This window comes from Macaca thibetana, chromosome 7 (assembly GCF_024542745.1).
Source record: "Macaca thibetana thibetana isolate TM-01 chromosome 7, ASM2454274v1, whole genome shotgun sequence".
Classification (NCBI taxonomy): Eukaryota; Metazoa; Chordata; class Mammalia; order Primates; family Cercopithecidae; genus Macaca; species Macaca thibetana.
This window is the reverse complement of record NC_065584.1, coordinates 44,316,847-44,331,303: the sequence shown is the minus strand read 5'-3', so window position 1 is coordinate 44,331,303 and position 14,457 is coordinate 44,316,847. Positions and strand designations below refer to the sequence as shown.

Below are 14,457 nucleotides of genomic sequence, written 5' to 3'. Positions count from 1 at the left end.
GTCAGAACACATACAACATTTATCGATTAAGTATGCTGTAGGGGCCCATTTCATGGTGTCCCAAAGCAATTAAAATAGCAACTTCAAAGATCTCTCATCACAGATCACTATAACAGATACAGCAACAATGCAAAAGTTTGCAATATTGCAAGAATTATCAATCTATGGCACAGAGATATGATAGGGGCATATGTTGTTGGAAAAAATGGCACCGACAGTTTTGTTCCACACAAGGTTGCCACAAACCTTCAATTTGTTTGAGTGCAGTGACTCACGCCTGTTATCCCTGCACTTTGGGAGGCCAAGGCAGGTGGATCACGAGGTCAGGAGTTCAAGACCAGCCTGACCAACAGAGTAAAACCCCATCTCTACTAAAAATACAAAAATAAGGCAGGTGTGGTGGCACCTGCCTATAATCCCAGCTACTCAGGAGGCTGAGGCAGGAGAATTGCTTAAACCCGAGAGGCGGAGGTTGCAGTGAGCTGAGATTGCATCACTGCACTCCAGCCTGGGCGACACAGCGAGACTTCCTCTCCAAACAAAAAAAAAAAAAAAAAAAAGCAACCCCCCCCCGCCCAATATCTGTGAAGGGCAATAAAACGAGGTGTGCATGTGATTTGTTTACACCCATAAGAGTGCTTTTCTGTCCCAATTCTAGTAGTCTATAGGTGGTATCCAGACTTCATTTAAATGTTAAAAATGGTTTCCACAACACATAGATTGTTTTTATCTGTTACTCTTTTCTTCCCCTAACAGGAACACCAGTTCTCAAAGTACAAGTCCCATCAAGTTGGATCAAAAGCTAATGCTGATACCGTAACATGCCATTATACGTCATTACTCATCCTGGTTTGCAAAACCCATCTACCGCTTCATTAATATTTCATAAAAAACACTACCATTTCCCTCACTAATTCTAGTGAAGTGATTTTGTTTTACAGTAACATGAAAGAGAAATCGGTGGGGACAGCGATTACCCAACAGGCAGGATCGTCTTGGAATTAGAGAACTTAAGAACCGCTGGGCAATGGAATAAAACACATCTCACTGACGGAGTATTTTAAGCACAAAGAGTTAACAGTGGGTTCCACCAACAATTGTAAAATCAAGTATCTAATAAAATCATTGAAATGTAAAAAAAAAAAATTTATTGAATACTTGCCACATGTTAGAGACTGTTCTAAAACTTTTACAAATATTGTAGCTAATCCTCACAAAATCCCCCAAAGGCAGGTATTACACAAATTAGGAAAGTGAGCAGTGCCAGGATGTATATATACAAGGGGCTTAGAGGTGGCAAAATAGAAGGGAATGAGAGCACCAAGTGGGACGTGGTTCCAGTTTTCCTTACAGAACAGTAAGCACACATTCTCTGGACTGTATACGTATATGAGGTGCTGAGTACCCTGATATGCAAACAAAAGCATAAGCATATTACGTAGGTGGAATATTTACAGAGGGGTTGGGAAAACTATGGCTACCCTCCCTCCACCCTATATACTTCTTAGCACCACACAAAAATGGGGGACCCCAAAGTTAAAGTAACTTGCTCACACTGATATAACAAGTATGGCCAGAGCTGGCATTTGAACCCAGGTCTGTAAGGTTCCAAAGCCTTGTCTTTTTCTTTCTTTCTTTCTTTCGAGATGGAGTCTTGCTCTGTTGCCCAGGCTGGAACACAGTGGCATAATCTCAGCTCACTGCAACCTCCACCACCCAGGTTCAAGTGATTCTCCTGCCTCAGCCTCCCACGTAGCTGGGATTATAGGCATGTGCCACCATGCCAGGCTAATTTTTGTATTTTTAGTACAGACAGGGTTTCACCATGTTGGACAGGCTGGTCTCAAACTCCTGGCCTCAAGTGATCCACGCATCTCAGCCTCCCAAAGTGCTAGGCTTACAGGCGTGAGCCACCACACCCAGCGCCTTGTCTCTTTCTACTCTATCATAATATCCCCTTTTCTGTAAATGCTCCAGAGTGTCTAAGTACCATAAATAATTAGTAGCTAACAATTTCAGCAATCATCAAATATGAAAAATAAGTTATACTTCTAAGAAGGCTAAACTACCATCTAGAATTTTCTAATGCCCTAGAACAGCATGTACACCAACAGATTCAATGCCTCCTAAGGTAAAGCTCTAGTGTATTTTAAAACACATACAAATGGGAGTCTCTTTTTTTGCCTGGAGAACACGGAGGAAAAGAGGGAAAAGAGGGGAGGTCTCCCTTAGGAGACCAAAGCTGGTTTAAGACCAAGCTGGTCCATATGAATCACAGAATTTTTGGATTATGCTAAACACTCAGTTTAAAATCTGGGTATAATCCAATGACGTCCAACATCTTAATCATAATTTGAGAGACTGAAATGCCTACATTTTAAGGAGGAATTCATTCATTTAATAAATTTCAAGAAGACCTGGACTAGGTAGGAGGTATTATGGATGCCACAGAGATGTGCAGGACACAGTTCCTTCTTGGGAGTGCTTACATCTAATTAGAAAAATCAGATAAATATGTGAAAAGACAAAAAAAAGTAGCAAATGAACAAATTCCCAAAATGGTGAGTTGCCAAGAAGCAGACAAACTGAAGGAAGGAAAAAGCACTGTATTTTTTCAGGAAACAAAAGTAGCACTTTAAGTCAGCCCTTGAAGGGAAAATGAGAATTAGAACTAGAGGTGAGGGAGTGGGGAATACGTAAAAGTCCAGAAACAGGGAAATAAAGAAAGGCTATTTAAATCAAATCAATACCAAATGTTGGTGAGGATGTGGAGCAGCAGAAATTCTCATTCACTGCTGGTAGGAATGCAAAATAGTACCACTACCCTGGAAGACAGTTTGGCAGTTTCTTATAAAACTAAACATGCTCATTATCTATAACAAGTAATAAAAGTAAATGCAAATTAAAAAAAACTAAACATACTCTTACCATACAATACATAGAGCAATCACACTCCTTGGTATTTACCTGAAGGAGCTGAAATCTTATGTTCATAAAAAAACTTGTACACAGATATTTATATTAGCTTTATTCATAATTGCCAAAACTGGGAAGCAACTAAAATGTCCTTCAGTAGGTGAATGGATAAACTATGGTACATTCAACCAATAAAATGTTATTCAACACTAAACTAAATGAGCTATCAAGTCTTGAAAAGACATGAAGGAACCTTAAGTGCATATCACTAAGTAAAAGAAGCCCATCTGAAAAGAGTACATGCTGTGTGATTCCAACTATATGACAGTCTGGAAAAAGCAAAATCATGGAGACAGTAAAAGGATCAGTGGTTGCTAGGGAGTTGAAGGTGGTGGGTGATGAAGAAGTGGAGCACAGAGGATTTTCAGGGCAGTGATGTATGGTATGTAGGGTACTATAATGGTGGATACACATCATTACACATTTGTCTAAACTCATAGAATGTCCAACACCAAGAATGAGCCCTAACGTGAACTACGAACTCTGGGTGATAACGATGTGTCAATGTAGGATCATCAATTGTAACAAATGTACCACTCTGGTGGGAGTTGGGAGGAGGTGTTGATAATGGGGGAGGCTGTGCTTGTGTATGGACAGGGGCATATGAGAAATCTCTGTACTTTCCTCTCAATTGTGCTGTGAACCTAAAACTGCTCTTAAAAAATTAAATTTTCAAAAATAAATATACAGATGTCCTCATAGAAAGGCAAACTGATGTGTGTATAAGAATATTCATAGAGTACTGCTTAAATATGGTACATTCACATAATAAATATTATGCAGCTATAAAAAGAATATGGGAACTTTATATGTACTGAAATATATATTGCTAAGTGAAAAAAGCAAGGTACAGAAAATGTGTAGTGTGCCACCATTTGTGTGCTTACAAAAAATATTTATACATATGTTTGCATATACTTATATATTCATGAACTATCCACAGAAAGATACAGAAGAAAGTCATAACCGATACCTCTGTTGGCTGATGATACAGGTAGGCTAAAACCAGGGACTGTGCTCTGCAGAAGGCAGGTAGACTAGAGAAGATCCTCTGCATCAAATTAAGAGGTTTAGATAGCATGCAAACTCAAGAGCAAGGTTTCTCAACAGTGGCACTTGTGACATTTGGGGCCAGGTAATTCTTTATTGTGGGAGCCACTCTGTACATTGTAAAATGTTTAGCAGTATCTCTGGCCTCTCCCACTAGATGCTGGTAGTACTCTCCCCCCACATCTAGTTGTGACTACCAAAAATGTCTCTAGACATTGACAAATGTCCCCTGTAAGGCAAACATCACACCTGGTTGAGAAGCACTGCTCAAGAGCCACACGGTCATCTTTAACCTACAAAACATTCTAGTGCTACATTCCTGTAAATTAACAACAAATCCAATACACATTCAGATATAGATCTGAGGAATATATTAGGCATCGTTTTCAGATGACCTTCACATTATCAGTCACAGTTTCTCACGCTGAGATCATTCAAGTCCCTTTGCAAATCTGAACTATAATTTTTAAACATATCTACTCCATCACAAAAGTCTCTTTTCTGCATTGGTTGAATACAAATGATAAGGAACTAAATACAAAAGCCAGGGAGATGTTCAGCAGTACACAGAGAGTGTGCCAGACCCTGCAATGGGCTCCTGAATGATGCACCGACCTTAAGGGATCTCTGTGGCTATTTCACCAGTCAGTATACCAGCCTCCCCACCCTGCAAAGCCCATCCCCAAATAGCATGCACTCTCCAGCTCCAAGATCCTCTGGGATGCCAAGGAAGGCAACTCTCCCACAGAAATCTATCAGAAAAATCACATTTTGGCTCAGCTTTTGAAAAACTAAAATAATTGTTCACACAATAAGAACGTAATTACTCACATTATGTTAATAATGTTTTTTCTTGTAACTCCTAATGACCACACAAAATCTATGACACTATTCAAAAGTCATGAAAGGTATCAACCTTGACTTCAAGGAGATTATAAAGAGAAGGGTTAGTCAAGAGAGGCTTAATTTTATTAAGCATAAAGCCATTTCTAATATACCACAATGAATAAGATTTAAAAAAAAAAAAAAAAAAGATATCCAACAGGCTTGAATATTTTTCAAACATGGATCTAAGACTTTTGTTATTTTCCTGTGTCTTTTCTTTTGCCAAAGCCAGAAATCCAATAATACCCTGGCAATCTTGGCTTCATATGTTGAAGTAATTCATTGCTTCAGCACTCTCGTAGTTGAAAGTTCTGGATTTCGTTCTCATGAAATCATGCTCTTCAAATTCTAGCACTGTGCCGACTACTTTTGCTTAGCTCTCCAAAGGTTGGCTCTCATTTGTGGAGTTGACCTCCAATGACCTCACTCTTGCAATATATACACCTGTGAGTCACTATGGAAGATGCTTAAAAGTGTCCGCGGAGAAAAAAAGAAACTCACCATTCTAACTACTTCAGGGTAAGTCTGCTCTGTCAAACAGCCTCTGCTTATTGTAATGTAGTCCACCAGTTCATTAAGAGTGGAGCGCTTGTATTCTTTCATTTTAAGATCAGATAGCGTGTCCATGAAGTCAAAAATGACACAGCACTGCTGAAGTTTCTTTAGGAACAGTTCAGGCTGCTCTGAGGATGGAACGTCTAAGAAAAAAAAAGGAAATGGTGTAAGTCTGTCATCAATTTCCAGGTAACAGGAATTCTCTGTGAAAGTTACTTCAAAGGCAAGCTCAAAAAAAATAAGAATTCACATGACAACAGTGTTCTTTTTCACAGTTACACATGATTGGGAGGGGATACCGTATCTACTACTTCAGCGACCTTGTCTTTGAAAACTACATTGTACCAACAAAATTGACTGTATTTGCTATTCCACAACCAAGGATTGACCAAAATCCCAAAAGACTTTACAAGGTTGAAGCAAATTTTAACCAAAAACACCCCAATGTCAATACCTTTAAATCTAAAAACACTGAAAAAGGTCAAACCTTCCCTTACAAGAAAGCTTTCGCTGTTGGTTTAAATTAGTTTTACTAAAAAATTTCAAAGCAGAAATGTCAGTTGATTCATTTTAATTTCATGCTGACATCCTTGGTATTTAAAGCTATTGTTGTGTGTTTATATGTTTTTGTTTTGTTTTGGCTTGATCTGTATGAAGTTTCTTTGTGAAAGAAATCTGAAAAATCTACAAAATGAAACAATACCAACTCTCAAAAAGAGCACACCAGTAACAGGAAAATAAGAGTAAATGCCACATAAATCTACATTCTCTTTTTACCCATCTTCTTGTACTGTGAGAGAAAACCACTAACATCTTATATTAATATGTTCCCAGAATGGACATCTGCTCTTTCCCCACAAACAGCAGGTCAGACATTTGGCTTGGTGTTGTTTCTAAAAAATATGTAGAAATTTTAGGTTAGTTGAAATTCCCCAGCCAGAAAGGAGCCTGATCTACAGTTGGACTTCAAATATACCAACTAAGCTGTAGACAGCCTATTCCCTCCTATCTTCTTTCCAATATTTTATTCCCCCAAACCAGAGCTTCCCTGGAAAAGCAATGAAAACTATAACCAGGGTAGGCTCTGCTGCCTTCATCCAAGGTGATTAGCTCATTAATCCTCAGAACATCCTTAGAAAGAAGCAGGTGGCATTATTCTCCATTTTTCATACACACACACACACAAAATAGAGACAATCACTGAGGTCCCGCTATGAATGGGTTACAGAGCTGGGCAAAGTGCCCAGGTCTCTAACCACACTCCCATGTTCCTTTTGTACTAATCAAGAAGGACCTTAACAGTGTGTAGTCACTTGCAATCATCCTCAGTGGCCAGTCTTCTGGTAAATGCTTTACAATGGACTCCTGGCTTGGGCTGCCTGCTCCCTGGGGAGGAGGGGAACAGCATACAGCACCCCGCTTAAAGCCACCAGCAGCAGAAAGTGAGGGCCAGCCTCATTTTCCCGGGATCCACCAGGCTCCTCTCTACAACCTTCTACCCTGCCTTACACCCCACAACTCAAATGCCAGCATGGCTACCCGGGACCTCACAGGCAATTCCCGCAAAACACTGCCAGTTAAGTAAACCTAGATGAGAGTAGATAGGACACCTAAATACATAGGCTTTCTCTACCAGACATTACAGAACAAGAAGCAGTCCATATTTTTGAAGGTATAGCATCACTGCTACTCTCAGAAAAAACCAGTAGTGAATTTAGAAATTATTAACCTGTGAGTTTCCCTTCCCCCATCACTCCTAGGTCCCCAAAAGCACAATGTATCTTGCAGTCATGATATAGGTCTTATCCTATGTCCCCCAACATTTAATCGGTTTTAAAATATTTAGCCTTAGACTATAAGAACTAAATTCAGTCAGACCAAACTCTCTAAGTGCTACCTGCTTTAGGTGTTTAAAATAAATACATAAAAACGAAATAAGGCTGCTTATGAGCATGATTATATCCTTAACCAATGACTAATTCATGCACAGGACCATCACGGTTAATTACTAAAATTTTTTGAGATCGAAATCAGACCCCAGACCTGGCAACCAAATGGGAATACTGACGCTGCAAACGGGGCAAGAAAAACCTTTTGTTTTTTTTTTGTTTTTTTGAGATGAAGTCTCGTTCTGTCACCCAGGCTGCAGTGCAGTGGTTGCTCACTGCAACCTCCACCTCAAGGGTTCAAGCAATTCTCCTGTCTCAGCCTCCTGAGTAGCTGGGCTTACAGGCGCCCACCACCACACCCAGCTAATTTTTGTATTTTTAGTAGAGACAGGGTTTTGCCATGTTGGCCAGGCTGGTCTCGAACTCCTGACCTCAGGTGATCTGCCCACCTCGGCCTCCCAAAGTGTTAGGATTACAGGCATGAGCTACCGCCCTGGCCAAGAAAAAGCTTATTAATGTAGCATTCATTACAGTTCAAAATCTTCAGGGAAATTTTAATTAATTCAATTTTTGATACAGTGACTTTAATAAAGTCTAAAAATCAGACTATTTACATGGAGAACTCCTTAACACTGCACATATAAATCATAAAAGCATCTATGAATTGTAGTCTTTCCTCCAAAAGTACATCATCATTTAAGCAATGACAATAACAATTAATATTTGTGGTCACTGCAATAGTACTCAAGAGATTCACATACTTAGCAGTTCAAAAAATTCAGGCAGTTAACACTTAGTCCTGCTTTTTAATGTTAGGCAGTTGAAATTTATCCTTTATTTGTGCAAATTGATATAATGTCATAGACAAATGTGAAGCAGGCTATCCACCTGTCCAGTGGAATAAGGATAATAACTCACATTTATTGAATATACTGGGTACATGTATTGGGCACTTTGTCTAAGCACTTATACATATTATATCTCCTTTAATCCCTTCAATGGCCTTCTGCAGTAGGTACTATTTCTAATTTAACAAATGAGTAAACCAAAACACAGATTCAGTGATTTGCCCATAGTTACACATTAATAAGCAGTGGAGACAGGATTCAAACCCAAGTGGACTGGCTCCAGAGCCTGGACCCTTCACCACTGTGCAATGCAACACTGAAACACAGTGAAAGACCAGAGTAACACCCTACTCCAGAACACAGCGTGTGTGCAAAGACAGAAGAGGAGGAAGAAAGCAGACAAAATTAACAAATGACTCCCCATTCATAAAGTATCATGCTAAACCCCTTCCCTATCTCCCCTCTAGCCCATGCCCCAAGGATTCACACATAGAGCAAAAGCTGTGATTTGTCCTTTATCATAGACTAAATTCTTTCTAAAATGACCTACCTTCATTAAATTAAAAAACTTACACAGTCAAGATGAACCAAAAGGGGGTTCTTAAAGAGGAATTCCCTTATGGTAACAATTTAGGAAAGTTTTGTACATGTTGAAGGATGACCAGTCCAAACAAGAGGTTCTTCCTGTAACGTCTGGGCCTCAGACTGTCCCACATAGCTAAGACTGCTCCCAACCTCCTCCCTCATCTACCTAGTCGCAGGGGAGTGTGAAAAGGTAGAATGTGAGAAGGCAGGACAGGCCAGAGATCAGAGAAGGAACAATCTCTGAGTAGTGCAGAACGTTTCCACTATATAAGAAAAGTTTAGTGTCTATGTAAGCAGTCCCCGAAGTAGATCCAAATATTCTTTTTAAAGAAACAGTTATTAAAAGGATTGCTTAAGAAGCCATAAACAGAATCTCATAAAAAAACAAAAAGATATCATAAAGGCAAGAATTCTGACCACAATACAGTAACACTAGATTTTAACAAGTCAAAGCCACCCATCTCCAAAATCCAAGTCACCTGGAAATCTAAAAACTTCAGAAGTCAAGATTGAAGAAAAAAACAAATTATAGTCATTAAGAAATAAATGTGAATTAGGAAAATTAAAGGTCATCTTAGAATCCCAAAGCAGACCAGGCAGTGGATGCTTCTGTCATCTATCTTCCAGTGAAAACCTCTGGCCAGCAGAGGCCATCCCTGCTCCCAGGAAAGGGATTCCACAGAAGCACAGCCATAAATAATGAGCAATCAATAAGCGATTATGTAATACCGTGAAGGTCACTGGCACAATGACTCCTCCATCCAAGGTTAGTATGTGTTCAAAAGAGAGAATAATTGATCCCATTATCACAGCTTGATAAGATCCCATAAGGTCAGATTCCACTGCTCTGGAAGAATTCTTAAAATTAAGTTGGTTTCCAGAATATGTTTCTCCACCAAGAAAAGAATGCAATGACCAGCTAAACTGTATTTCTCACTGTACTGTACTTCTCTTTACTTTTTAGCAGTAGCCATTCTCCCCATACGTCTTTATATCACCGTCTCCCAGTATTCTCCTATCAATTTTCATCAATAAGCAGGAGAAAATGACTACTCCTACCTCCAAGGTGTTCGTTACCTCTGAATAATTTTTAAATTTATGAGTGTTACATGTAATGGGAAAATGGACATAAAATTCAACATAAAGTGAGGGTGCAATCTCAGATTAAGACAAAGATTCTCTTTGTATCTAAAGAAGTCAACAGGATCTACATACAGTTTAGCTCTTGCTGAGGGGCACTCCCCTCACCCTAATCATGATTTAAAGGAAGAGTCGTTTACAATTTGCAGAAGCAGCTCATTCTTCCCCACTAGTCCGCTTCCATCATTCCACCCTATCTAATGTTTGGGGCACAGAATCATGGATCCAATATCACCCCACATTTTCTTCAGGCCTAGCTCATTCAGCACTTTGCAAAGCAAAAAGTAACAAAGGTAGAAGAAATAAAATATGTGCCCAATCTCCTGGGTTTGATACTCTGGGACTCCAATCAACAAAAGTTGTTAAAAATCAGAACGTTAAATTCACATTTGCAAATACGCCAGCCAAGTAAATAAAAGAGGCCCACATCATTATATCTATTACCCATGATATCATAAAAATAAGGTAAATTGTTTTAAAAAAATAAGTTAATAAAGAAAATGTGGACTGGTAAATTATTTACACATAAACTACTGAAATGCATGTGGAAATGTGAGTGAACAAATATTTCTATAAAACGTTCATATGTTTGCATTGGAAGCTAAACTATAACATTACTTGAGCTAATGAACAATATTTATAATATTCAATGAATATCTATAAATTATATTTATATTTCCATTCAAAAGATCTAAAATAAAATTTGTCTAAATTAACAATACTTCTTACCTGAAAATGTCCTAAGGTATTAATCACTTGGCCCTTTTACTTCTATTTCTCCAACTTTCACAAAAAATAACAGGACCAGCACACAACAAGAATAGTAAGTATGGCCTCTAATCCCACAGAACTTTCTCTTAAGGTGTACAAATCCTTATCCGTGTATTCTCTGTCCTTCACGTGCAACTCTCCATAAACTTCAACAAAATCACTGAGAATTTTACTTGCATAAGACATATGAGTCTATATTTACAGAAAACTAACAGTGTCTCATAGTTCTAAGGAGATGCTTAATACTGAAACACTATCATAAATAAAACATTACGAAGTAGATTGAGCCATGATAGACTGAAGCTAGGTATACTAAGAAATGTGGTAAAATGCCTAATTGCCTGCCCATGTAGTCTGTCCAAATCATTGCCATCAATTTTACCTCTACCTTTTTGGAGCACGTATTTCAAGAAACCTAAAAATAATCCTATTTTATTAGTAGAATTAAGCTTCCATTATAGGAATTGCTTTTGACACCAGTAAATCACAGATATAACCAACAATATTTCCTCAAAACGAGGAGACAACTATAAGCCTTTAAAATGAATCAAATAATAAACTTAGACTTCATGTCCTATGAACTGGAGCCAAATATAACATGTTGATTACACAGGATATTTCAACGCACATAAGCAAATAAGAAACTAACCCAGAACCAATCTGTTAACTAAAATAAGCATCAAACACTTGACCATTCCAATTACTTTATTACTGTAAAAAGAAGTGAGTTCAAAGATGTTTGTTGTTGATAATGGTGGTGATGGGATATTTCACTGCTAAGCATTTGTATTTTATAAAAGTGACTCCGGTGATTTCAATATGTGGCTACGGTTAAAAAGCACTGTTTTTAAAGTAAGCACTCTAAAATCCTTCTTTCACTCCCTCCTCCTTTGAAATTCTTTCTCTCCATTATTTAAAGCTAGCAGTGAAAACTTTTAGTTTCCAAGCTAAGGAAGGTCCCTGGAAACATTTACAACAGTGAAAGCGTTCTTTCTTGGCCTTGGCTATACTAGGTGAATGTGGAGTTCGTAGCTTTTAGAAATCTTGCCAATCTGTTAGGAAGCTTGAAAAACACTTTGCTGATTATTAGCACACATATTTTTTAAAGGTTCAAAACATGTGTCATAGAGTGACTAGCACAGATAGAAGAGTGTCAAAAGGATGAAAGGATGAGATCAAGGTGTGGGTACTGACTGAAATTTCCAGGTAAAAAGAACAGAAACAATAATAATCATGAACACTTACTACTATAAAGCACTGTACTAAGCTCCTGACATGCATTATCCCTTTTAATCCTCAGAATATCTTAGGTGTGGCCACTATTAATATCCCAGTTTTTCAAATGAGAAAACTGATGCCCAGAAAGGCTAAGTCATTTGTCCAACATCACACACTAGGAACGGCTGCAGCTAGTATCTGAACCCCAGTAGCTTACTGCTCCAGCAGTCTTACTGCAGGGGAGGGAAGGAACATCCCAATAACGATGATGATAATGGTGAAGATCATATTAAATAACAGCAACTAACCCCCATTAGAGCTGTAGATATACTTCCATTGTTACGACTAGTTATTTAAGAGAAGCTGCAATATAAAAGTAAAAAATAAAAAAAAAATTGGTTAACTTTTCTATTAAATACAAATGTTCACGTTTTAAAACTTGAAACAGTATAAAATCAGCCTTAAGCTAGTGAACAAGTATACACAGGTAAGTTTAAGTTTTAGATAATAACATATTAATTATTCTTCCCAAATTAGACAATCAACATGTATTTATTATTATTGTGTCATGAAGCTCTCCAGTTTCCCTTTCCCAAAAGCTAACAATATGCTCTCCAATTTATAAATAAAAACCAAAGGTCACCACTACTAGTACAGACTAGTATGGCTTCAAGCAGCAAAATTACATGATTCAGGGCTTTCATGTTATTTTGACACTATGATCTAATCAGAAGAAAAAGAAAATATGCTCACATGCACACATACACACATGCACACAGTGATAAATGACACAAAGTGATAAATGCACATAGTGATAAATGACACAGTGTTTCCAACACTGCATGTTATCCGTCATGCTTTATCTTCTAATGCCAAGGTGGTTACTGAAACTTGTCAACACAGGAAACAATATTTTAAAACTGATCAACTTCTAATTAGAGGTTTAATTATTTTCCTGCCACCAAACTCACCACAGGACAGATGCCACCAAAGGTTCTGACAAAGTCAATGTCTTTATTATTAATTCATTTCCTAAGGGCTTATTTCCAGGGCAGTGATGCCAGGAGGAAAAGAACCGAGGCCTTTTGAATATGAGGAACTCCTGGAGTTTGATGGACTTTACTAAAAAAGAGCTGCAAGAATTATACAGTATTCTACAGTATGCATGTCAGTGGTTCCCTCTTTTGAGGATGTTAGGTGCCAGTAAAATTACAAAAAAAAAAAAAAAAGGCATTTTTTCCATTTTTCTTCAGGTAAAGGCATTAAAAACATAGCCACCATTTATTTTCACTATAATTTCATAAAAATAAAGCTCCTTTATAATAACAAAAGAAGAGAAAGAACAATCATAGAATAAAAGACAATCCTTCCTTTAAAAAGGAGGGATGGTGCTAGGCACATTGGCTCCCACACAAAATTCCAGCACTTTGGGAGGCCAAGGTGGGAGGATCGTTTAAAAGCCAGGTGTTTGAGACTAGCCTAGGCAACGCAGCGGGATCCCGTCTCTACAAAATCAAAAAAAAAAAAAAAAAAAAATGCTGGGCTTGGTGGCATGTGTCTGTAGTCCCAGGTACTTGGGAGGCTGGGGTGGGAGGATCACTTGAGCCCAGGCTGCAGTGAGCCCTAAGTGTGCTACTGTACTCTACCCTAGACAATAGAGTGAGACTTTGTCTCAAAAAGATATAAATAAAAACAAAAAAGAGGGTGGGCAATCATCCCTCATACATAGACACACACACATACACATGCATGTGCACACATACACACATAGAGTTGTATATTCTCTCCCTTGACCTTCCTCTCTCTCCTTATTTTTCACCTTTCCCAGTACAGCCAACAACTTTTCCAAGGGCCTGTATTTGGGGATCTCTGAGCCATATTACTTCTTTGTTCCAACATTTTTCTAGAAACACAGAAAACAGAATTCTAGCTGTAATGACAGTACTGATTTCAACTGTATTTTTTTTTTTTAGACGGAGTCTCACTCTGTTGCCCAGGCTGGAGTGCAGTGGCGCAATCTTGGCTCACTGCAAGCTCTGCCTCCTGGGTTCACGCCATTCTCCTGCCTCAGCCTCCTGAGTAGCTGGGACTACAGGCACCAGCCACCATGCCCAGGCAATTTTTTGTATTTTTGGTAGAGACGGAGTTTCACTGTGCTAACCAGGATGGTCTCGATCTCTTGACCTCGTGATCCGCCCGCCTTGGCCTCCCAAAGTGCTGGGATTACAGGTGTGAGCCACCTCTCCGGGCCTTCAACTGTATTTAGATCATCATAAAAGCTGAGAGGATAAATCACACGTTCTGCAATTGTGAAGGAACAGCAGCCATGTGAGTCCTTAAAACTCTTAACACAAAATTCCCATGAAACTGCACATACCTCCGTTCAAGCACTTGCTACATTATACTGCAACTTTTTTTTTAACTAGCACTATACCTTCCTTGCACGTTTTAATAAACTGTTCGTAGCGGGCGTTTTAGAATATAGTAGGTACATAATGTTAGTTGAGTAAGTAAATTCTACATATTGCATCTTATTTCCC

General features: G+C 38.5%; 1 protein-coding gene across 7 annotated transcripts in view; it reads right to left on the bottom strand.

Moving 5' to 3' along the window:
• Positions 1–14,457, bottom strand: part of PPP2R5E (protein phosphatase 2 regulatory subunit B'epsilon) — a 174,884-nt gene that overhangs the window by 78,898 nt on the left and 81,529 nt on the right. For all 7 annotated transcript variants that reach the window (XM_050799236.1, XM_050799230.1, XM_050799229.1 and 4 more), the window contains one exon: positions 5,413–5,609. In XM_050799236.1, coding sequence (XP_050655193.1) covers positions 5,413–5,609 — 197 coding nt within the window. The remainder of the gene's footprint in view (positions 1–5,412; positions 5,610–14,457) is intronic.